The 26,269-nt window shown below is 38.4% G+C and overlaps 1 protein-coding gene across 2 annotated transcripts; it reads left to right on the top strand.

Annotated features, from left to right (window-relative positions):
* The first annotated feature begins 2,369 nt into the window (after positions 1–2,369).
* LOC139945755 (low-density lipoprotein receptor-related protein 8-like) lies at positions 2,370–22,261 on the top strand. Of its 2 annotated transcripts, none has more exons than XM_071943150.1 (13): positions 2,370–2,566; positions 3,088–3,198; positions 9,144–9,266; positions 12,367–12,486; positions 12,608–12,973; positions 13,090–13,215; positions 13,549–13,680; positions 13,836–14,250; positions 14,376–14,597; positions 14,802–15,202; positions 15,390–15,813; positions 15,984–16,110; positions 16,564–22,261. In XM_071943150.1, exons 1-13 carry the CDS (start codon positions 2,494–2,496, stop codon positions 16,588–16,590), a joined length of 2,667 nt encoding a protein of 888 aa, XP_071799251.1. In that variant the 5' UTR covers positions 2,370–2,493; the 3' UTR covers positions 16,591–22,261. The 2 variants fall into 2 exon arrangements, with proteins under 2 accessions (XP_071799251.1, XP_071799252.1); XM_071943151.1 differs by having other exon boundaries at positions 2,371–2,566; positions 13,096–13,215.
* The last annotated feature ends 4,008 nt before the right edge of the window (positions 22,262–26,269 follow it).

The following is a 26,269-nucleotide window of genomic DNA, read 5'->3' as shown; positions in this document are numbered from 1 at the left end:
TTTTCTCTAACTTGTTTCTTGATCATTTAGCCGCTATTGTTACGTTAATGCCGACTTGGCAAAAAACCTTGGACATTTGCAACATTCTTTCTAATTGTGAGTGCTAGCTCCAACCATAGAGCTAGGACCCTAGCTAGGCTCCTAGCTCATGCTCCAACTAAACCATAACCCGTTTGTACCGTGGTCATCGGAGAGCCAATTCGGATACAAGAACCGTTCTCTTCCAATGTGACGCCTGTCCGGTTTAAAACAAAATCACCTGTTTCATTTTGGGGTTTAAATTTTTTAAGGGAACTAAGGTATTTGCCAACTACATGAAATACGGAAAAGATCTTTAGATTGCCCCCCCCCCCCCAAAAAAAAAAAAAAAAAAAAAAAAATGTCTACACTTATTCGATCAATGTGTGCGCTCCTGCTCTGTCTTCACATGGAGGAAGAAAAATACCTCCTTGGTCTTCAGGACGTATACCTTAATAGACTTAAGGTTAATGTTTCACCGCGGGAAAATGTGGCTCTTATGTGGGTTTTCTTTGGTGTGATCATTGAAAGCGGCAATTTAAGCCACCACTTAAAAATGGGTAGGTACAATGCCTGAATGGGGAACATTGATGCGGCGCCTCTCCTGCCACACAAGGCGTTGACCACAGGTATGCCTGGAACGTAAGGCGGTGGCATGAGAAGCCAAAGTGAACACAAAATAGTAAGGATGAAAAAACGGGGGACTCACTTCTATCCTGAGACCGTCATAAGAACCAATAAGAAACATTTACCAGAAGTAGGCCTAAATAAGCAAATAAGTCTCACTCGAAACCCATGATTGTCATTCTATATTTCATAAGCTAAGCGAAGCGAACAAAATATAGCCCCAAATCAATTGAAGTTTTGTTAGAGTTCTAAACGGATAGTAGGTCTATTTTGAAACTAGCAAACTTCCCTCTACTTATTTATTTTCCATACAATATTGTTATGTCGCATTGAAAACATTAATGTGAATTTCTACCTCCATGGTAGGACCATAACCTGACCACCATACTTCAATAACTAATCACAATATATAATCCTTATAGTCACCCGTTGTGTTGTGTACAAAGTTAATGAAGGGGCGTGACGTCACTGCGTGTTAGCAACACAGTGCACTAACCTATCACGTAAATAAACACGCGCAAAATGAAAACACAACATGGGCCGGTCGCAAACCACGAAGCGATAATCAAAAGGCGTTAGTTAAAACTATCGCGGGATCAATGGTCGAACACCGCCTAAGATTATTGTGCTTTTTTACTCAATTTTAACGTTAAAAAAAATAAATAGGACTAGGCCTTACCAATTAAAATCGCCATAGGCCTAACACCTTTTTTTATAAATCAATTTTTTAAACACTAATACTAAGTGACTGTAATTTTGGGCACTTCCTGGTACTATATGCTTTCACTTTCATAATTATTTTCGGGGTAAGGCCTAGTGAATTTCCTACTCTCAAATGTTTTTAAATTATTTCTTGAGAAAGACTAACTTTCTAGTTTCGGGTGTCACAATTTTGTGTTTGAATAATTTCTTGAAAAATACTACTTTTCTAGCTTCGGGTGTCACAATTTTTAGCGAAGTGTATTGGGAATATTGCTGTGAACAAAATAATAAGCGGGAGAACTGACAAAATTTAAACAGCAAAATGTTCTCAATTTTTCGAATTCGGCCCGTTGATAACAAGTGACGTGTGGATGAGTTCACATCAAAACAAATCATTTTATATTTTTATCATTTTTTACAAAGTATGGTAACCGTAAACATTCTCAGAAAGTCCCGTTAGCATTCTCGCATAATAAAAGACTATGCCAAGAATGTAGCGGACATTTTCATAATGAGTATTGGCATTATTCAGCCGGTAAAACCATAAAACCGTTTCTTAGGCTCTCTTTAGTTTCCAGACGTAGCACGAAATTTTCATATTATTCTTTTTTATATAAAGGCCTTTTCGGAATCGGGACATGCAAAGTGTGCAATGACTTTGAGATTCCTGGCTAGCTATTTAAATACACTGAATTATATTCCAGCAAAGAAAAGTAGGCCTACATGTAAACAACAGACAGCACATGACTGTCTGGTAGACAGACTCACTGGAGGTAGTAGAAAATTCCACTCTCAGGCTCTGACCCTTACGACGGAGCATACTTGGAAAGCTTTCAATATTTGCAAGATAATGTATTATACCCGTTGAAAACTGAGGCGTGGTGTCCCTCTTCAGTGTTGGCAGAGGCCCAAGTTTACTATTCGCGCGTAGTAAGCGGCAAACCAATTACGCGACGAGTATGCGTGTGACGTCATGCAAAACATACTACACAGCGGCGCGACACACACACGACAACGAGGACTCGTGTGTTTTTTATGTTAGTGCTTCAGAAATACATAAAGCGCGGACGAACTGAGACTCGAGAGAACCTGTCTACGAAAAACCTTTGATTTTACACACATTTCGTCTATAAGTTGACCGCTACTATGGAGCATACGTTGCGGATATTTACTGTTGCTTCGTTACTGTTATTTGTGCTGTTTTTCAGAGGAGTAAAAAGTAAGTACACTGTGTATTTTAAGAGTGTTACGGTTGAGTTTCTCGAAGCATTTTGGTTGCATCAGCCAACCGGTGATTCGGTCCAGCGATCAGCATCGCGACCACGCCATGTCTGGTTAAATGGCGGGCCAGCCGGCGGCCGGTCCTAGGATTCTGTATCGCTACTTTCCCCTAAACAAACGGTACATACCAGCTCAAACTCACTGCGCCAATTTGTCAAGAACTAGTGTTCAGTTTAACATGAATATTGTCGATTTACCTTTGGTTTTTATTTACCATATTTTAGATTGAACTGCCGGCCGGCCGGCATTTTTTTCCCAGACAATTTTCTGTGGATAATCTTCCGTCTTGGGCATAATGCCAAGAAGGAAAACTACACCGTCGCCGCCAGTTTCAGCTTTCATCTGGTGCCATCTCTCTGTATTTTCTTGAAATTTTCATATGGCTATTTTATGAATTTCAAAATTATACGTATTTGTGGCAACAATTTAACGTTATTTTGTTGATGTTTTCTTTTCTAGGTCAATGTGGACCTGACCAGTTCAAATGTCAGAACGGAAAGTGTATACCCCAAATTTGGACATGCGATCAAGAAGATGACTGTAGCGATAATTCCGATGAACTTGACTGTCGTAAGTATTGACTTTACATACATTTCTACGTTTGTCTTTAATTTGAAAACAACTGAAACACTAACTAATTTAAAATGTAACAAATTGTCAGATTATTTCGCCCCTCTTTCATTTTTAATGTTGTGTCGTCTTTGCTTTTCATCAGTCAGTTTGTGTTTAAAAAAATAATACTTTTTTGTCAGTAAGAGAATGTTTGAGTTCTTCTAGAAATGTTATATGTTTGATTGTATTTTGTTATCAATTATTGGTCTTTTTGGGATGTGAATTTGGTCGTTTTGTGAACTTGAATATTATTTACGCACGCCGGCATGTTGTAGTAAAAAAAGCCGGGCGTGTTGATATTTACAATGTTGTGGTTTTGGCCAGCAACTGCGACTCTCTGATTGGCTGAGTGCCATGAATGCTGAGAGTCAGGCATTTGTGAATCAGTGGCGCGATATGTCTATTGAATTATGCATGAGTAGCGCCTTCTGATTGGCCAGTGTTACATCGACTGAGGTTATGTGAACCAACAGGGTTGCTGGGATGATGGGCTTGGCTCATTAATATGCAGTGGTGTGTAAAAAAAAATAAAATAAAAAAGCTGGGCGGTGCTGCTGCATGCTGTAGATCGCAGTAAAACAGTTGCAATAAATCAATATGCCATTTTTTTAAAACACACTCTGGCACTGTTTATACCATGTACATTTGTACATTTACAGTATGTATTTAAATCTTTCTCTTTAATAAAACATTTTGTATTTGAAATTGAATTAAATATTTTGCAAGTTAAATTTTAGTTCACTGAGCCATACTGAACTTAACTATAAAAAAAAATACTTTTTATTTTAAGTGGGTCATGTATGTAGGCTAGGTAAGTGTTGTATATTTTGGTAAATTAATTGGCAAGAAGATTGTATATAACTAGTTAAATATTGTAGGTATACTTGTCAGGGTTTTTGTGTTTAGCTTCATCTTTGTTTTTATTTTATTTGTTTTAAAATAATAAAATAAAAACGCCTTCTCTGAAAACTGCTTTTGTATGTTAAAAAACCCTGACAGCACTTTAAAAGCCGTGCATCTCACAAATCCTAGTGAATGAGTCGGAAGATTAAACCCTTATTTGGCGATGGGAACATGACCCTAGTGTCACCCTGTTCTGATGAGTAAGGGGCTGCAAAGGAAGCAAGTGCTTAAGAAGTCTCCATTCAGACGGAAAAACTAAGTCATCCAATGAACTTTTTTGACCTCCGGATGTGTTGAGCCCCCATTGACAAGAAGATTTGTTAAAGCGTTCCAATTAGATCGTTAAAACAGCAAGGATGTTTTGTCTTTTCCAAGTACATTTAGCTTCATTAAGAATTAGGTTCTGATGTCTCTTTTTGAAGGCAGTTTATTTTATTCGGAGTGACTCATTTCATGACTTGCCTTAAATTTGTATGTTATGTAAACAGTAGGATAAAAATATCTTTTAAACAGATCTGCATGATTTTAAAGTGCTTCCCTAAACTGTTAAATTGCATTTAATCCGATTGGCAAATATTTGAGGTGTTAAAATCGGGTACTTTTGGCTATCTTTAAAGTGTGTGCATAGTGTAGGCCTACTTTTTATCTTATGAAGATTATACTCTTTAGAGTAAAACACCATTTGTCAATATTTAGTAGGTCAATAGCTAATGATAACATTCACAAAATGACCAATTGGTGTTTAACTTTCAAGCATGTATTTCAAGATGGTTGGAAGTTTGTTAGTAGGCCCTATGACAATGCATTTATGTATGAAAATGTTATTATTTTTTCAACTGAACTGTACTACTGTAGCTTCATATTAGTGTTTGATACAGTTTAGTTACAAAAACACACAGTATGCCCTGAATATGCAGCCTAACATTGATTTGTTTGAAACAGTGATTGTCCTATAAATTGGATTCTCAGAAACTAAGGTTGCTTGTGTGGTCCGATAACAGTGGATTCATTATGGACTTTGGTGCACATTTTGTTAATGCACTAGTGAGCTTTAATCAGGATTACTTGGCATTATAGCAATGCATTGGTGGTAGACTTCCTAATTTGTTCAAAACCACTGGAAGCATACACAATGGCCAACCCTCCAGTTTTTTTTTGTAAAAATGTAAAATATTCATCAACCACAGAAAGCAGCAAAGAAAGAAAAAGAAGGGGACAAACTATTTTTTTTATGGGGAGGTGATAAAGATTTTGATTATTTATGAGTTTTGATTGTTAGGATTTAGAATGGAAGGATGGTCGACTTCAAAAAAGTGGCTTTGTAATCATCACACCACCTTGGGGTTATTGTGTGAACCAGTGAACTTTATACACAAATACCACACCTAGTTGTAAATCTGTGCTATGGTGGTACCCATGCCTCCCACTCAACATTCCCCGACTCTATTTACATACAAATAAACACTGTTTTTGTTATTCATGGTGCCGTTTTGAAGCCCTCCACACCACACTCCTGCCCCTGTGCAAATTTCCTGTCTAATCAATGGATTGTGGTGGTGCACCCTAAGCTGTGCAAGAAAAGGCCTGTGTTTGGTGTTAAGCTTAAAGCCAACTGAAGAACACAGTAAGCTGTGTGTAAAAAGCCAAGTTTGAAGGCTGAATGATCTGGTTGTGCTGGGGAAAATGTAATCCTTCCTGTTAAATAAGACAGCATGATCCTTGCCTTCTGAAATTGGACAAAGTCTAAAAACAGAAAGGCTCAACATTCCGATTGCATTAAAGTTTCTTTTCCAAAGAAAAAAATCTAGCTGATGTCATTGTACAAAAGCAACTTGGCATGTGTTGACTTGCAGTAACTCTACTCATCCTGTTGTGACGGGAGCCTGCAACAACTTCAGCACATAGCAATACATTAGGCCTAAACATTTGGCTAACCAATCAGTTATTTTCTTTACCCCCTTGCCCCATTGCAAACCTATTAACCATGGTGACCATGTAATCCCTAATTGGAGCTCTCTCCAGCTGGATTCATGCCATGTACACAGTGTCAGTGGCCTGTTGTGATTGGCCAGTAGCGCAGTCATGCCATCATCTGATGTATTGACTTGGAGGCCACGCAAGAAAAACGCCTTGTTTTGAGGTTTGACAGTGAGGTCATCCTGAATCAATTTCCCAAATTGGAAGAATTAAAATATCAGTTGAAGAGCATTGTACTGAAATGTAAATGTAAAAAAGTTACGGAGTGCTGCAATAATTACAACATGATCGGAGTTATTTGATCATAAAGTCAAATTCAAAGAGAAATGACCGCAGTGTGAAACGGGGACAATTATGTACATGTTATGCAACAGAAAATTAGTATTGAATTCATAACCTGTTTACTGACTTGCAAATTTCATTGAAAATTTATGTATTAACCTGTTTCTTCTTCATTGAAAATAAAGACTGACTTGTCTTGAGGAATACGAGAAACAATACTATTCACTCTCCCTGGTTGGTGATTATCTGCTACAAGATTCCCAGGCTGGAAACAGTCCAATAGTAGGCCACAACATTGTGGCTGGCTGACACCGCCCTATATGGAATGTCCAATCAGAACTACAAAATGATGTGGTTTTTGGTCTCAGGCCATTATTTATTCTGAATGCAGGATGACTCAATTTTCACCTGCTCTGAAGAGGGGAAAGATTTAGTGGTGGTCTTTGATTAGGTGGTCTTTGATTATAATCCTCTGTGGTGAATAATAAGTTTGTCTACAGTGTGATTAATTAATGGACGTTTTAAACTGTATCAAAGGGGGGCTTTGTTGAAGGAAACACACCACATCAAACCCATTAAATAGGGGTATGAAGATTTGCATATTGATGAATTATTCATAAGTCTTTCACCTTGCTCTACGGTTTCACCAAATTATGTTATCGTGTTAGTTCTAACAAGTTGGACATATCTTCTCAGAAAGGAGAGGAATGTTTCACAACCTTTAAAATGTTTATTCTTGGGCGGCGATTAGGTAGAAGAGAGCGCATAGGCCTATATTTTTCAGTTCAATAAATTCTTTTGAAAATCTTTCTTTTAATCCTTCATTGAACTCCAATTCACCTTTCCAAAAGCCAGATATTTCATTGTAGCTTTTTGTTAGGGATCTGGGATTAAAATTTATAGACCTATAGCGTAAATGTGGGGAAATAAAGATTTGGGGGTGGTTGGTTTGTTGTTGTTGTGTTGGCTTGTTATATCACGAGTTTCCTGGTAAACCACCAGTTGTTAAATTCTGAAGTCCCTAAATTTCATCTATTTCCATTTATAATTCCCAATTAAAAAAAAATATTTTTAATTTTACATCAACATCATCTACTCATTTTGACTTGATTGTTAGAAATCATCGATTGAATATAACTGTAGCAAATAAAAACAACAGGTGATGTACTTCCTGTTTTAACAGCGGCCAAAAATTGATTTTTCTTTCAGTTTTTTTTTAATGAAAACTCTTTCCATAGACCTTTTGTTAACCTTCAATGTAACCTCCAAACCAAATTTGTCAATATAATTTCTAAAAGTGTAAAAATGCGAACTCCAATTCACCTTTCCAAAAGCCAGATATTTCATTGTAGCTTTTTGTTAGGGATCTGGGATTAAAATTTATAGACCTATAGCGTAAATGTGGGGAAATAAAGATTTGGGGGTGGTTGGTTTGTTGTTGTTGTGTTGGCTTGTTATATCACGAGTTTCCTGGTAAACCACCAGTTGTTAAATTCTGAAGTCCCTAAATTTCATCTATTTCCATTTATAATTCCCAATTAAAAAAAAATATTTTTAATTTTACATCAACATCATCTACTCATTTTGACTTGATTGTTAGAAATCATCGATTGAATATAACTGTAGCAAATAAAAACAACAGGTGATGTACTTCCTGTTTTAACAGCAGCCAAAAATTGATTTTTCTTTCAGTTTTTTTTTAATGAAAACTCTTTCCATAGACCTTTTGTTAACCTTCAATGTAACCTCCAAACCAAATTTGTCAATATAATTTCTAAAAGTGTAAAAATGCGTGGGATTTGTTTGTTTCTGTTTATGGTTCAGTCCCAAAACCCATAACTCGAAAGGAAACAAAGATAAATTAAGCTAAGGTTAGAGTTGAACCAGTTCAAAAATGCAACCTACATAAACATTCTGATTGCCATCGTCGTCGTTGCAGAAAATTGTTTTTGCTTACCTGGTTAGGGACCAGTGAGTAAAATTCCCATGTGGCTGACCTGGGTCACCAGTTCTTGCCTAGGAAACCAATTTTTGAAGGCCAACATTTTTAGAAAATGCTTTGCCTGCATTTTACTCGACATTCAGTTGAGAGTATTTTGCCGTCTTGGGATTTTCCAGTTTTTAGATTATTTTAAAGAGAAAAAGGGAGATGGCTCTTTACATTTAAGCATTATCGTGGTGATGTTTTTCAAAATTACTAAGATATCAGACAATCTTCTTGGATAATGAATACGACCTAGCTCTATGATAGGATGGTACCAGTCTATTAGGTACCATGTGGTGCTCTTCTCATACTCCACAAGGTTACTGTAGCATTTTCACACCTGCTACAACAATAATGGGCAGTTTCCCCCCACTCTCACTGAAGGTCATTAGTTCAGTAAAGTCCAAGGAAGGGCTATCACGTTCACTGGGCCGCCATGCTGGGACCACACCACGCTTCAAGTGTCGGGGAAATACTGGGGATTGTTAGTGGCGTGGTCCGGAAACTCAACATCTTAGGACTTGTTGGGGGGGGGGGGTGGATGTACAACAAGATGAGATAAATTGCATTATGGTATAGGAAAAAAAGAAACCAACATTTAAAGAAACTATGATGATTTAAAGAAACTGTACTAGAGTCTAGAGGGGTAAATGGTGGAAGTATCAAACAGAAGACTGACTGTTATTTTTTGTTATTTACTTTAAGCTTCATGTGGATTAATAGAAGTTTCTTCTTTTTTTTTCTTGATATTTTTCAGCGCAAAGAACATGTAGCTCGACCGAGTTTGAATGCAAGAGTGAGCACTGTATCCCAGGAAGATGGCAGTGCGATGGTGATTCTGACTGTGCTGATGGTTCAGACGAAGATGTCTCACAATGTGGTAGGTTTCATTTATTATCTGAAACTCAACATTGTTTTGATTTTGAGTTGGGTTTCCAGGCTACAGCTTATCCACTTTTAGGATATTCATTGATAATTTTGGTTGACAAGTGCATGAGACCCATGTTTACTGGAAAATAAGTTTTGATAAGAATTGTTTACTAAACAGTCTTATCAATTTAGTCTACACTTAACACCTCGGTCACTGTAACCAATCTGAAAGAGCAAAGTTCCAGTTCTTCAAAGTCGGCCCTTGTCCTCCTCTTTCTTAAAGATAGACGATCAAGCAGTTGTATTTTTTTTTTCACCTTACTCATTCTATTGAGGCACTTGAAGCAAGGAAGTTAAGAAATTATCCTGCAAGTCAACGACTGAGAAAGCAACCAGACCGCCTGGGGTTACTTAACTGTGGGCCGAGCAGCTTGGTTTGCAAACGGAAAAAGAATTAGAACTCTGCTGGTGCCCTCCACCAGATTGTTGACCTTTTGCCCTCTGAAAAAAAATACAGAAAATGCAACAAGTAAGGTAGAGGAAGGGCAAAGGTCAAAGAGTAGGTAGAAGTCAACCCTTAAATTCATTTTTTAATTTTTTATGTTGAATTTTAACAGCAATGTTGACAGCGATTTGATTGTTTGTTTATAAAGAAAGAAATTATATTTTGCTGGTTTCCGGTGGTTTGGGACAACCTTAAAAGAAATTTACATTTCCTGTTCTTTTATAAGGTTTTGGGCAATGGGAAAACAGTCTATTGTTGCATCATTGTGTACCTTCAATACTTAATCACTTACTGAGTAAATGTCTGTTATCATTTCCTTTGATATCTATTGAGTACTTGTTTCCGTTTTCTAATAAAGTACAACGACTGGGAACCTCAATGCTGATTGTGGTTTAGATTAGTTGGCAATGTATACAGCACATTTCAAGTGTTTGTATGTAGACTATGCGTTACTGATTGGCTTTTTAACTTTATTCTTTTGCAAGCCAAACAATGAAGACATTAAATAATTGAAAGACTTTGTATTGTATTTATAAGCTGTTAAGAATGTTCTTGCTTTTTGGGGGGAAGATTTCTGAACTCCCTCTGTCTTTCCAAAATAACTTTGTAGGCTCAAATCACCGTGCCTTTTTCGACCTGCATGGTTTAGTCATACAGATTGTACACCGCTTGATAAACAAAATCACATGATTTTAATCACATGATTTTTAAATATGATACCAAATAGTTTGAGGGTTTGAAATGGTTGACTAGGCCACTTTCTTTCTATAACAAGTACACCAGTGTTGCGTTTTTTCCCTTTCATTTTTCCCATCGAGGGTTAAAACACCTTCTCAGGGTCAGTTGCTAAAGGCACAATGGTTCAACAGATCCCCTCATGCACTTTCACATACATCAACCCAGTGCCTGTTCAAGGAACCATTCTGAATAGTTTCCTTTCCTTTGTTGAGCTCTGAAATTCCTGGGCCTTTTGTTATGTAAAGATCGTCACTTGTACAGGTAAAGGTTGTGTGTAGCCAGGTAGGGAACAATCGTCTACGTAAATGCAAATCCCAATGTTTGGGGCTTTGAGAAAGAGCGCATAGTTACACGCCCAGTCTAGAGCAATGGTGCGTTTCTGTAGAATCGCTTGGTCATAATACAAAACTGTACACCTTTGTTAAACTCAGTAGAGGGTCTACTGGCAGTGTTTGCCATTGGTTATTGTGGTCTTTGAGTGATGCTAATGCTAGCATGGCTTAAGTACGCAGTAACTGTGCCTGTCTTGAGAAAACTGCCCTATGTCATAAAAGGTATTTACAACATCAGAGCTTGAAGGTTTTTGTTTTTTTTATATCAAAGCCCAGAATTTATATGAAATAGTTGCTGGTGTAAACTGTCTCACTAGCCTTACTTTCATGGAATTGCTGTGCTTGATTGGTCTCTGACCTATTATGTAACAATGTTTTTTGAATACTGATAAGCCTTACAACATCACCTGATGGTTGAGGGTTGAATGAACTAGTGTGTCCACGCTTCCACTTGCTGAGAGATCGACCTGGCTGGGAAATTTTATCACATAAAGAAAAGATGTTACTTATTCATGGGTTAAAGGCCAGTAGTGAAGTGGCAAAAAACATCACCTTGCCCGATCTCTCCAACCCAAAGCGTATCCAAATTCAGATTTTTTTTTTATCATGGCTGAAAGCAGTGTGTACAAAACATTTTCAGTCCAAATAATTTGGCACAAAAAAAATGCGTCACAAATCATTCCCTGCAAGTTAAAAGTCATAAATGCAGAGTTAATGGAGTAGATCAGTTTAATGTGAAAGCTATTAAATAAGTGTATTCACACCAAGATGAAATAGTACAAGTGCTAGATTCCAGGTGTCTTTTTTCCTAAATAATGTTTGGCAGTACAGTAGAAACATCTGTCTGCCTGGCATTTTCAAGCTCACCAGAGCGGGGAGCTTATCGTGGTGCCATGCAGCATAGTGTTTAGGAGTCCCACGGATTGTCGGATTCCGTGCATTTGCATAAAGTCCAGACAGTTCAGCACAGTTCGCATTGCAGGTCATACTGCATCCAATTCAGGCTGTACTCTGTAATTACATACAACTAAAAATAAACCAGCAAGCTAGGTATAGCGGTTTTATGTGCGGCGGAAACGCAGTCCGAGTTTTTTTGTTTTGTGTGACTTGATGGTTTCCATATTTTTTTATAAGAAAACCTGTTTAGGGGGAAAAAGTTTTTCAATTCTGATGCCTTGTTCTTTCAAAAGGCATAGAAACAAGATTTATGTTTGCCTTATTTCCACTAGTAGGCTGTTGCTTGGTTTAATTTTTTGCATTTTGTTGAAACTCTTTCTATTAGAATAGACAAGGATTTACTCTGGTATTGTTTGAAAAAAAATTGTCTCCCAAAACTATATTGTATGTTTTATCCATGTCAAAATAAGACTGTACAGATTTGCATAAAGTCACTGACAACTGTAACTGCTGCCATTTGAGATATTAAGCAGTTTTGAATGCATTAGTAACTCAACTAATTTCCTTTTGCTAATAATGGTATCTCTAAAAAGAGAAGACATTTCAGTTAACCCACTATTTGCTTTTATTCTTTGCAGCTCAAAAGACCTGCCGTGCGGATCAGTTCAGCTGTGGTGAAGGAAGTACTTGTATCCCAAGCAGTTGGCAGTGTGATCTGGATAATGACTGCGACAATGGCTCCGATGAACTTAATTGTGGTGTGTAGCTTTTTCTTTCTCTTGGGTTTTGGTATAACGTTTTAGTTTGAGTATGACAAAAAATCAAAATAACGGTTATGAAAGTTGTATACATTTAAAGACTAATGCCATGTGTTTATAGGTACGATGACTTGCCAATCCAATGAGTTTACGTGCGACAACCAAAAGTGTATCACCGTCCGTTGGACCTGTGATAATGACGACGACTGTGGTGACAACTCAGATGAAGTTGGCTGCGCCGAGCCCTCTTGTGCCCCTAACGAGTTCCGCTGCAACAACTCCTTCTGCATCCCTGAGCGCTGGGTCTGCGATGGTGACAGCGACTGCTTGGATCTTTCAGATGAGGGTAACTCCTGCATTGATGACCTACCGGCAACGCCTTGCTCTAACCGGGAGTTTGCCTGCGCCAACGGCGACTGCATTCATGAGTCGTGGAAGTGCGACGGAGACCGTGACTGCACAGATGGATCTGATGAAACTGACTGTCGTAAGTATTTAATCCTTACACTTTTTAAAACTAAGTCTTAAAAACAAGCTTGCTATCATTTACTGTCATTTACTATGACTAAGCTCTAAACTCTAACTTAGAATTTACTTTTCAAGCAACAGATTTGGAGACATGTGCTTTGTACCAGTTTACGTGTGATAATGGTCTATGCATCGATGGCCTCAAGGCATGTAACGGTTTCCGGGACTGCCCAGATGGTTCTGACGAAAGCAGATGTGTTGGTAAGTAACTGTTTCATCCTTTTAAACTCGTTGCTAATTTGGTTTGATTCGATTCCTCACAGATGCACAGTTATTTCCACACTTTGTAAATATTAATAGTGAGTAAACCATAACCAGACAATGGCAGATTAATCAATGTAAACAGGCAAGGAAAAGGAGTCAGATTATGCAGATGATGCCAGAATTTAGACAAGATGGTGATACCATGGACTAACGGACTATATTAAAAAAGGCTCTTCTTGTTGAGGGCGAAGAGATTGAGAAAAGTTTGATGTGACTGCTATCGATGTTTAATTAGTACTATAAACATTACTTTGTTTTTGTTCACTGCAGCCCCAGCAAGCCAGTGCGCTGACCACACCGAGTTTCAGTGTAACAGTGGAGAGTGTATCTCAATGACCCAAGTCTGTGATCGTACCAACGACTGTGGAGGCTGGGAAGATGAACCACTTGGGGAAATCTGCTGTAAGTTAAACCTCCGGAATTATGCTCAATCGCCAAATTCAAATTTGTCTTGTCCATTTCGGAAATTGGATGGGGGCATAGCCAAAGACAACTGGTTTTGAAACAAAACAACTTGGTAAATTTATTTCACAAAAATGTATGCTTGTCTTTTCCAGTCACCAACGAGTGCGAGACCAACAATGGCGGTTGCGCCCACACCTGTACCGATCTCCCCAACGGCTTTTACTGCTCCTGCAGAGATGGCTATGAACTGCAGGACAACAACTGTGTCGACATCAACGAATGCAAGACCATACACGGTATCTGTAGTCAACGCTGCGACAATTTAGAGGGCAGCTTTAAGTGCACCTGTGAAGACGGGTACACCCTTGAGAGGGACCGCTTTTGCAAAGTTGACGGTCCACATCCAGTCGTACTTTTCGCCAACCGTCACGATATTCGCTGGTTAGACACCCACACTGGAGAATACAAGTCTCTGTACAGCAATCTACGTAGCGCAGTGTCCCTCGACTTTGATGTGCCAACCAACACCCTACTCTGGACTGATGTAGTTGAGGAAAAGATTTTACGGTAGGTTTTTTTTTTTTTCACACAAAAAACGCTAAGTACTTCCCTTCACTTTGCTTGATAAGTTTGTTGTAATAATGTTGGAACAATGGGGCAATTATTCATGAGTTTTCTTCTTGACTTTGCAGTGGACCTCTTGATACTGATGGCACAGGGAATGCAGAGACCCTTATGGATCGAGTAGAGACGGCCGACGGCATTGCCATGGACTGGATCCATCGTAAGGTGTACTGGACCGACACTGGAAACAACTCAATCGGCGTCACATGCTTTAATACCGCGCAAACAAAGACTCTATTTACTACCGAGATTGATGAACCAAGAGCCATCGTTGTGGACCCAGAGACTGGGTAAGCATTGATGCCCCCTACCTTGAAATTAGGCAGTGAAAATTGTAAGAAGGGTCTTCAACAATTAATCTTGCTGCGTCGGCAGACAACAAATATTACGATTCAAAGTTCTTGTGAAATGATATCTTGATATCACCATATAAAATAAATTCTCCCTTGAATACTGATTAAGCATTTTTTTATTTTTTTTTATTGAAATTTTAGCTTCATGTTCTGGACTGAGTGGGGACAGTTACCAAGTATTCAGCGCGCAGGCATGAACGGAAACTTCCGCACTGCCATCGTTGACTCCAACCTTGCCTGGCCTAATGGCATGACCATCGACTACGCCGGCGAGATGCTGTTCTGGATCGACGCGAAACTCCACACACTCAGCACCTGTGACTTCAACGGAGCTGGCCGCCGCACCATCATCAACAGCCCTTCTCTCCTGCCTCACCCCTTCGCCATCTCTGTCTTTGAGGACTCTGTCTACTGGACGGACTGGGAGAGACAATGTATTACCAAGGCCAACAAGTTCACTGGACTGGAACGCGAGGCCCTCCTGACAAATCTGAACTCCCCTATGGACATCCAGATCTTCCACCCACAAAAACAGCCAAATCGTAAGTCACATTTTCAGTGTTTTTTCTCCCCTAGAAACTTGCATTGCAGTTTTAATAATTTGTGGAGAGGCTTTGTATGTAATGTTCTGACCTTGTTTATTGTTGTGGAGCCCTTATTCATTTCTTGCTAACGATGTACCAAGGAAGGTTCATAGAGTTGATTCTCATCATTCAAATTTTCTTACAGGCACACCCAACCGCTGCGGAATTAACAATGGTGGCTGCTCAGACTTGTGTGTTGCTGCCCCATTGATAACAGAGAGCTCTGCCTCATACACCTGCCTCTGCCCTAACGGGGTTGCCCTCCTTGAAGACATGCGCACCTGCCAGGGGTCCAACCCAAACAACTCGCCCTCAACTGTATCTCCAGGACAGGTATCCCCGAAAACTCCTGCTTTGGGAGGAAATGTTCAGCCAGCAGTGTCGGTGAAGCCGGGTCCCACCAAGGCAGTAGTGGGTCCCGACCCGGGTTCGGTAGCCACTAAGAAATCGGATGGTGTTCCTTACGTGGGTCCAACAGCGCAGCATCCAACGATGATTATCCTTCCAGTTGCCTTAGCTATATTCATTACACTCTGCTTGTTGGTGGTCATCTTGTTCTTCGTTTACAGGTAAGGAAAAAAACACCCAGAAGTTGCACGCTGCAACGGTTATTAACAGACATTCACTTAACCTGGTTTCACATTCCTATAACCATTGATTTTTTTCAAGTGCTGTCATCGGTTCTCTTGTTGGTAATGTTTTAAAAAAAAAAAAAATATTTTTATTTTCCCAACTGTAGGAAACTCTGCAAGAACAACAAGCGAACAATGCACTTCGATAATCCGGTTTACCGCAAGACTACAGAAAACCAAGTGTGTTTAACACAGCCGGACTACGAGCACAACCCGGGGAAATCATACAAACCTGTAAGTGACGTTGTCATCTAAGCGTTCATTCCTTCCAAATTTCGTCAGCAAGGTCCCTCCTACAATTGGACATATCCGCTTAGAAAATCTCTGCACCAAAAAATTGAAGCTTGTGTTAATTTCATTCTTGTTCTCCTGCGCTATTAAACTCAATGACACCACAATGAGGCTGAAAGGAAGAGCAGTCTAGTCCTTCATTAGAAAATGTGGCTCCATATCAGATTGTTAATTTGGAGGGATGCGACTGCTTCGTGGGACAGAAGAAGCAACAATCCTGATGGCTCTTTTTGGCTTTAACAAAAAGTACCTCTGGAATTTATCTACAAAGTACTTTGTATTATGATTTTGTTTGCATGAAACTGGCTGCTGTTTTCTGTGTTTGTATTTGATGTTGTCCCTATGTTTTAATTTTTGAGTGTTTATTTTGGTTTTTATTTTTCTATTCTGTTGCAGATAAAAAACCCTGATGAAGTTGCATAACCTCCCACCCTTCCTTCCCCCTCCCTTGAAATGTTGCAAAAGCCCGGACTCGTCAATTCCATGAGAAGTAAAATCCTTCCTGAACAGGCATGTTTTCCCTTTTTATGTTTTCCCGCAGTATTTCTTTAGAAAATAAATGTATTTAAAAAAAAATCATTTGTAAAAAAGTGGGTAAGGATGAGATTTCAAAAATGTCCAAAGGATTTTTTTAAGAAGAAGAAAAAAACAAAACAAACTAGTTGATTTTAACTTTTGCACATTTTGTAAGAAAACCGACTGGAAAAAAAATGTATTGTGGTCTTAGACATAGCATAGAATGTAGGGTTGTAGAACCAAAAAGGTATCTACGGTGTTATTAGTAAGGGAAACAGAACTGTGGTGTATGCCTGTGTGTCGTTGACGAAAAGTGTCTGTTCTATTACATTGGAGGGAGTTAGTTTGTATTTATTACTAGATGGAAGTAAAAACTACGGAGGTGAAACAGAGCACAGTTGACAACATTTTTGCAAACAGTTGAACCTCATTAAGATGAAATCAGACAGATGTGTGCAATCGCAGAACATTTTCAGAAAATCGCTTTGATGTTGTTAGTGCAAGCATGCAACACACAATTTATGGTAGAGTCTTTTTTGAATTGTGCCGTGCTTAAGATATGCACTGAACTTTTGGCAAACTTTTTGATGTGAACTGCATGTTGTCTGCAAAATCATACACTACTGTGTCTGAAGAGGTTTGATAAAATTGTGAAAATGATGAGAACTGTGTGAGGTGCTGTCTTTTTCAAACTTCGGCTGGAGCTCCTAATCAAATTTGGTGCAGTGTCGTACCAACAAAAAACGAGCCATGGCCAATGTCTGACAAAAGCGCATAGTAAGATTAGATGCTCATTTGGGCGAGATGCGATGAGGTTCATTAATGCGTTCCTTTATGACCGCTCGTATCCATGAGCCAAGAAAGTAGACCCCTTTTAAGAAAAAGAAAAAAATACACTAAATTAACCAACTCACTGCAATACCAATGTTTCTGCCACTGGTTTGTATAAAACTTGGGTGGACCAGTGTGCAACAATAATGTATTGTGTATAGTTGATTTGTAGATATATATAACTGAAAAATACATTATTTCCTTATTATGCAACTGCAATGCAAAAAATGTGTTCATTGTGTTTAGGGAAACCACAAGTTTAAGTAGCAGAAATTAATAGTCTTTGGGGGATTATATCAGTCAAATTAAAACCAAAAACACTTTGGTGGTGTCAGGTTTGCAGCAGAATGTGTTTGGGGTAAATTGCTGGAGAATAGAGACATGAAATAGTTGTGCTCCAAACACCTGTTGCATTACTGTGACAACCACCATGCTTGGCTTGCAACTGTTTAGTTGGCTTTAAAAGATGGGGGGGGGAACATGGAAATCTTCACAGAAATTCCAAGCAGATATGCAGTGCACATGGGTTCTTTATAGAAGAACCTTTACAGGTTGAACTGTGGGTTGATAATGAGGTTCTGTGACCAGAGGGACAACTAAGCAAATTTGCTTAATGCAGGACCCAATTTCTCAGAGTTGCTCAAGCAGAAAACATTAATTGACAGTATTCTGCTTAGCGTAAAATAAGCAGGTTACCAGTCACAGATAGTACATGTGACAGTGTATTTTTGGCAGGTAACCTTTATGTTGCAGGCAATATTGTGCTTAGCTACCTTTTGTGCTTCAGCAGCTCTATGATATGGGGCCCAGTTAGCAAGGCCACCAATGATGAAATTACATCAGAAAACTTGTTTTTCTTACAGTGCCCACGGTGACATTGATACCTTATCCAACCACCTGCACCCCACTGGTCATAAGAACACTATTACATGGTCAATGTTGTTGGTCCCATACTATGCAGATCATTTTTGTGTACGGGCACATTTTTCAACCTGCCCACCAAACTTTGTATATTTAAAAAAAAAAACAGCTTTAAGCAAAGTGTGTTTGTGAAAGCTTGTGAATCGTGTACATGTACTACCAACTTGGGACAGGCCAAGTACTACCTGTATTTGGGTAACAACAAAAACTTATTTATTAATTAACATGTTGCAAATATTAATAGTAAATATATATATATAAAATAGCCAGATAAAGTCAAACAGTGTCATCATATGGAGCATGCAAACTCATTCTCAACGTCATGGATTGATTTCCACGGAAAAACTGGAAATTCATCCAAGGCTACTTGAAGTCAAGTCGGCCCCCTAAAAAAAAGGCCCAATAAATTCTGTAAATAGCTTCTTCTTTTTTTGATGTACTCATTAGCAATTGTTCCTTTTTTTGTAAATATATATATATATAAAAAGAGATATAATTTTCTATAAACCGACATATAGTTGTTACATTGGCCGTCACTCAGGGAGAAGTATTCCCTAGGACGAGTTGTCAATACCGTATTTATTTTACTTAAATTAAAGTTTTCTTCGTTCGGACTTATTTTCCTATCCCCCTCTCTCTCTCTTGGTCGTTGTATGCAGGAGATGAGTTTGCATGTTCTTAAGACGGACTTGCTCCCAGAGAGTTTTGCAATATATTAAGCATTTCCCACTCATATGATGACACTTTCGAATGAAAGTAAAATGTACATACTGTATGATATACTTAAACATTTAAATATATATTTAAAAAAAACGAAACTGAAAGTCATTGATTTATACCATGAAATTTATTGGTGGCACCAAAAAAAATAAAAAACAAAACAAAAACTGAATGAATAAATAATACTAGATGTTAGTCGATCGTTAATGAATAGTTGTATAGTTTAATTGAGAACTTGTAAATATTGCTTTGAGATTAATTACACAAGTGTTATCAATAATTACAATGGTTAATTATCTTACTGGAAAATTCAAAGCAACCGTAGGAGATTTCCTGTTCGCTTGCAAAACACACCAAAAAGTTCCTGAAACTGTGGAAAGTTCATTCATTTGAACTATTTATTTCTCAAAAGTGGTAATTTCTATCCAATTTAAAGATTTTTAAGCCATTGTAATTTGGAATCACTTGTAAAGTATGCTCACCCCAAAAGTCGGTCAATGTAGCATGTGGGTTTGGCAGCCTATTGACCAATATTTGGGTGTGAACATTTATAACTTTTTGTAAGCTTTTTCCCGATATTATGTTAAAAGTCCTTACATACTGTATGAGGACATTTGACATTATTGTGCGAAAGGGTAATTTTTACATTTGTGTGTTGTCCTGCCTACTACTGTCTCAAAGGAAGACGATTATAAATTCAAAAGCAGCTCAATTGTCAAGTAAATTTTTCATTTAAGGAGCGGTCCAGCATTTTTCTTTTCAATTAGTTCAAGTTTTAGTTATTAATGTTGGCGCTGAGTGTAAGAGGAAAACTCAATTATTTTTTTTCATTTTCAGTTAGAACTTTTATTTTGTATCAAAATAGAAATGAGAAAGGACCGTTTTAATCAATTATAATTTGGTAATTTGTTTCCCTTTTTAATTAAGTTCAAACAGCAAGAGGAAGACTAAATTAGTCAACAGAAGCTTGTTAAAATATGAAAGTAAATAAAACAAGCCATACTTTGTTTGTAGATAATCAACAGTTTCTTAATTAATTTTCTTTTGTTTATTAGTGTACGGAAGAGCAGAGACTTTGTATGGGGAGTGTGTGTTGTTTTCCTTGCGTTTCAATGTTGATTTATTTTACTAAAGTTGAACATTTTTCTTTAATCCTTTGCAACAAAATTGTTTTTTTCAACATAAGTGTTTTTCTGTTGGTGAAATTGTATACTAAAAATACAGTTTGCACCAACCATCTTTGTGGCCATCTTTAATCGTCCAATATGCAACAGGAACCAATTTCTTTGAAACAGACTGGTGCTCTTAAAAGAACATGTTATATGGTGTTTTGTGCAGTATGTGGACCACACATCTCTCAATCAACGGTCCTAGTTTAAACAGTAAACATTTTCAGAGGATTGCTTGGAACATAAGTATCAAAATTTGGAATCTTCGCACTCCTCGCTAAATAAAGTCTGTTTGATGTAGAAGTTGTTGAATATGTACATACCGTATTTGGAGACTGTTAACTTTTGATACGTATGTGCTTTTGGCTGTAAAAGTTTTGGCAACTTTGTGTGGGGAAAATGATGCAATGTGGTTATATCTGTGAGTTGAAAGCGTGGTTTATTTATGTGCACAAACGACTTGTAAGATTTGAATAATGTGGTAACGTGAACACGTATGTATGTATGTTGTTGAATGTGTTTTATACCAGTGGTAATATTGTACAGTCAAGCGAAAAGTCATAATTCGAGATGCAACAAATTTAAAAGGGAACATTTCGTACTTTGGTTGTGTGAATATTCAAAAGTAATAAGTTACTTGTAAGTGACGCTTTATGGAGGTGTACATGTACATGCATTTTGACAAATTACTTGGCAAAGTTTATTTGTCTATTCTCTGCTGTTTTTAAAACGTGCACGTACTAAATAAAAATATGCAAAACAAAAATGCCTGCTTTCATGTGTAAAAAAGGAAGCCAGTGGCTAAAGGGATTTTGTCCCCTAAACGATACAAATGGGGTGAAGGACATTTACAATGTTCTACACAATTCACTGTTGGGGGATAAAATCCCCTCCCAATCGGCATGATGTTTAGTACCCAGACAGCACTCAATGTTAGTGTAATGTAGTGGCAAGGATTAGTCGGTGCCCCTGAGGGGAATTCTGAATATAGCGCGTAGTTGCTGTCAATGCACTTGAAATGAAATTTCAGGTGCACTTCTAAAGCTAAGCATGTCTCACTTGTTAAAACTAATTAGTAATTTTACAAAATCTTTGGGAATTGAGTTGGTACATTGAATGGTGTTTTCACTTTGATGCGTTATTTATTTTAAAACCAAATCGCAGTTACTGATATGTTGCATACGCAGAACACAACATGCGTGTCAATCATTTCCACCTTTTTGGTAGTCAATTACTCTGTGTACAGTTTTCGACTCGCAATATGGCGGTTAGGATGGGCACGTGTAAGTGCGCTACATGTACAATGTGTCAATATGCCATTTTTAACCTAAGGATTGGGGCACAGCTTAGGCTCCGCTTAGGCAAAATAAAATGGCGATATTACAACACTCTACAATGCCAGGGCCAAATTCCATAGAGCTGCTATAAGCACATAAAGTAGCTAAGCACAACAAAATTATGCTTAGCAGAATACAGTTACCAGCCAAACTGCCATGTCACATGTACAATTTGTGATCGTAATGTCGTGCTCATTTCTTCTAAGCAAAACATTGTTAAGCAGTATTTATTTCGTTTAAAAGCAGCTCTATGAATTTGCCCACCAGATCACCCCCAAAAAACATGGATTTTCTGTCAAGCAAACTTAAGATATGTGTTGAAGAGTTTTGACCACAGTTGTATTATTCAATCCAGACTTGCATGCTGTTTTACATCGAAGATCGATGGTTTTAAATTTAAGCTTGGATCAACCTTTCCTACACTTCTGAGATTTTGCACAATCTCTCTATACAAATTAACTAGACATGCCTGCAATTTAATAATGTAAAAAGAGTAAAGCTGGGTGTATGTACAGTGTAGATTGCTTTTATGTGTTTATTTGGTTGTAAAAAGCCAACTTCCATCCATGTTATAAATAAATTTACTGAAAAAGAACTGATTGTGTCTTGTACGATTTATGTTATTTATTTATGTTAAAAATTATGTTATTTATTCATGAATCTTGAATTGGGTGCGGGACTTTGTTACGCTAGGATAGGGAAATAAAATAATAACACATTTTCTCAAAATAAACACGAGTTCTGCTCGGGCGAAGGAAAAATATTAATACATGTATAAGTTATAGACTAGACGTAGTTCTTTTTGTCGCCATTGGCAACGAGGTTGTGCGGAATTGTTTTGTTCAATTACTTGCAAAGTAAAAGTTGCAAGAACCACTGGTGTGACTGAACTTTATTTTGCTCATTAGTTTTTAATGAATACAAGGCAGTCCGAAAGCAATGTTGATCCATTGAGGTAGTCGTACTTTCCAAAAGAAAAGTGGTGGGGTTTTTTTACGGGAGTGTATCCCCCGGGTATGTGTTATTTAATTTCTTGGCAATGTTCCGGATTGTCTGGTTGGGCGGGGGGTCCGCTGCTATAGAGTACGGTAGGTGTATTATTGTGTGTATAGAGCAGTTGCCCAGATCCTGTGATGACCACACAAGTTTTTCGGGTTCGCTTTGTGTTGACATAATAATGCCAGCATTCCTTTCTGCATGAGGGAAAGTGAAGAATAGGGTTATGTCACACCGGGCAGATAACAAGTAACCAGTTCCAGGCAAGAGAAAATTCATTCGCTTCAGTTTTCTCATGTTTTTATTGGGGATAATATATTAATAATGTAGTGCGTTTGAAGAATGTCTCACGTGCCGCCCTAGTGATCGTGTGAGTGGTTATTTTGCATTCAGTGCAATTGGTTGCTTCCAAGTATTGCAAAGAATTGCCTGGCTTGTGGGACCATTGATGGAACATCGAAGGATATGGAGAGGTGTGACTGCCTTTACGGTTTCAGTCTGCATGCAGCAGGCACCGCGTTCGAAGATGGTTCGATCAGGGAGGATGAGGAAATCATCCATGGTTCGACCATGAAGAAGGAAAATTGCTTCCTCTGTTCGACAATGGTTCGACCATGTATGTCACGTAGACCTGCTTTTAGATAATTTTTTTAGAGCGGTACACGCATGTAAGAATTGCCACAGTAATTGGAATACACACAGAGACTGCGTAAAGATCTGAAAGTTTTCCATATTCAAATTTTATGGAAGAACCATTATTTGCTTCGAAGCCGAAATGATTCTCCAACTAAAAGCTGCTGCAAGCATACTTCTAACCGGGGTGTGAATACCGAAAGTATCTTCCATGAGAATTGTAGGAAGGTGTGGTGCCCAAAACGGGGTTGATTTTTAAAGGCAGTTGACACTATTGGTAATATTACACAAAATAATTATTAGCATAAAACCTTTCTTGGTGAAGAGTAATGGGGAGAGGTTGATGGTATAAAACATTGTGAGAAACGGCTCCCTCTGAAGTGCCATAGTTTTCAAGAAAGAAGTAATTTTCCACGAATTTGATTTCGAGACCTCAGATTTAGAACTTGAGGTCTCGAAATCAACCATAATAATTATAAACGCCCACAACTTCGTGTGACAAGGGTTATTTTTCTTGCATTATTATCTCGCAACTTCGATGACCGATTGAGCTCAAATTTTCACAGGTTTGTTATTTTATGCATAATGTTGAGATACACCATCTATGAAGGCTAGTCTTTGACAATTACCCATAGTGTTTACTGCCTTTAAGGCATACTTTGTGGTCAGTTGCTCTTTTTCCGAATAGGTGCATAGGTCTGCATTTCCAAGAACACGTACAGGTGTTTTGTATCGAAACCAACACACCAAAGAAGGGGAAAAAACCTTCCTTGTCATGAACACAAAGAAATTCCATTCAACTTTTCAACCTTTAGCTTCCGTGTGGTAAAGGTTAACAATAGTTTGTAAATAATTGTGTCACACTCTGAAGCTCGGCGATTGAAACCCGAATAAAGGAGTGAAAGCCTGAATGTCCGCACGTAGGCCTACCCCAAAGAGAACTTGCATGACCTTTGACCCACGAAATTTAATAACATTCCTTCCGTCTCATTGTTGATGTATTTATTTATTTATTTATTTATTTATTTATTTGGCACTGTTGCGTGTAGGGGATTGGAATTTCATCTGACAGAAGGCCCATTCTTAATTTTTGCAAAGGGCACTTCCGTTTGAAAAACTCAGTCTTTGAGAACTTGTCGGCACCAAGGCCATGAAGCAATATTGCTCCATGGGGCAACTAGGCAATTATGGCCTCAAAGGCCTCGACCCCGCAATTTCATCCCTGAAACTAGATCCCCCCCCCCCCCCCCGGATACACAGGCCTTGGCCGTTAAATCTTGGGGTGGAAGATTAGGGGGGGGGGTGGCGGTAAAAAAAAAAAAAAAAAGGCCGCGTCCCGTGCTCTCCGAATATCGATTTGCATGACTCAATCTTTCCCAGTGACAGTTGGTGGTATCGATTATCACTAAGGAAAACCCTCGACCGCCCGGTCGTTCCAAACCTGCGGTAACCAGAAGACAAAGGTACATGCTTACATTTTGTATTCAATAAGTTTCTACAAACTTCTCTACAATACCAGTATAGATATAGAATACACATAGGGCATACAAGTTCGTGCGGTCGAGTGTGGCCCATTTTTACAGCAAAAAAACTATCCATTAAACTTGGTGCTCTGCTGCTTACAAAAATTCCATTTGAATAGGCTGGGATTGTATATAGTATAGATTAGAATCATGTCAAATTAACCTATAATTTTTCTTTGACCATATGCAAAATGTTCAGGGTTTATCTTTTAATGAATGATATTTTTTTTTCATGACATTGTTGTGATAATTATTGTGTTCATTCTAATTTCTAGTGCAATAAAAAATATAAACAACAAGACTTGCTTGAGCAATAAGATTTTTGCCGTTACGGTAACTTCAAACCTACACAATCGAACCCAGTTTGTTGAGATCGATCGTGACGTAAAGTGCACCTGTTTAGTTTTACAAACAAACAAAAACGTTTGCGTTGTCTTCAAGACACGATCGATCTTCGGAAGTTGGCACACGTTTTCATTCCGTACTTCGGTCGTCGAGGGCGCTTTATACTATTATAATCACCAGAGCTGACGTAGACTTGTGGACAAGTCGTTAAAGAAACACGTTGCCTCGGGTCGGTCGAGTTGGTCTTTGAAAAGCGTTTGTAACCGTTTGTTATAAAATGCATAATGGGTAGACATATGTTGTAAAAGTGGAATACAATGATTTACACAAACATGCCTCAAAATTGCACGGTTTTCTTTATACCTCGTCGATTTACACGGTCGGCCATTTATGGGAGTCAAAATTTTGACTCTCATTAATGGCCGACCGTGTTAGTTCGCGGCGTAAAGAAAAACCGTGCAATTTTGAGTGATACTTGTGTGGATCATTATATTCGGCCCCACGCACTGAGATAGTGCTCTCGCGAGATCACTGCTCTCGCGCGAACTGATGGCTCCCCGATTTCGACTCCGCGTGGGGCCGATTGTTAAAACGACTTGTCCACAAGTCTAGAGCCGACGGCTCTGATAATCACTATAGACTTTTCTTTTGTTGATAAACAAACCGCCTTGGTTGGCATGGTCGGCCGGATGTTAGTAATACACTAAATCGTAAAAACAAATGTCTCAACAAAAATCAACATTCACTGCACACTTTCAATTAGGTAAACTACCTATAATAATTTTTTGTTTTGTTTTAAACAACATCAACAAGTTTGGTAACAGTATTACCAAAATTAGCGATCTTTTCTTGATTTGCACCTATGGCTTTCCATAGTTTTGCAATCTGGGTTGGCAAAACCTCACGCTGTGACGTTGCAAAAGAAAGGTCTAATGGTCTAATCGAGACGATTTTGTACCAAGAGGTCATCATCATCATCATCATCATCATCATAGACTTGCGTCTGTGTGGCCGCCTCGTCCTCAGGTTGTAATGGTGGCGCACTCCTGGAGTTGCCGCCATCACCCGGTGACTTTCATTCGCTGCTCGTCTCAGTTCTTCGACACTTCTT

The sequence above is a fragment of the Asterias amurensis genome, chromosome 13 (genome assembly GCF_032118995.1).
Source record: "Asterias amurensis chromosome 13, ASM3211899v1".
NCBI lineage: Eukaryota > Metazoa > Echinodermata > Asteroidea > Forcipulatida > Asteriidae > Asterias > Asterias amurensis.
Note: the sequence above shows the minus strand (reverse complement) of the source record. Positions and strands in the feature narration are given on the sequence as shown.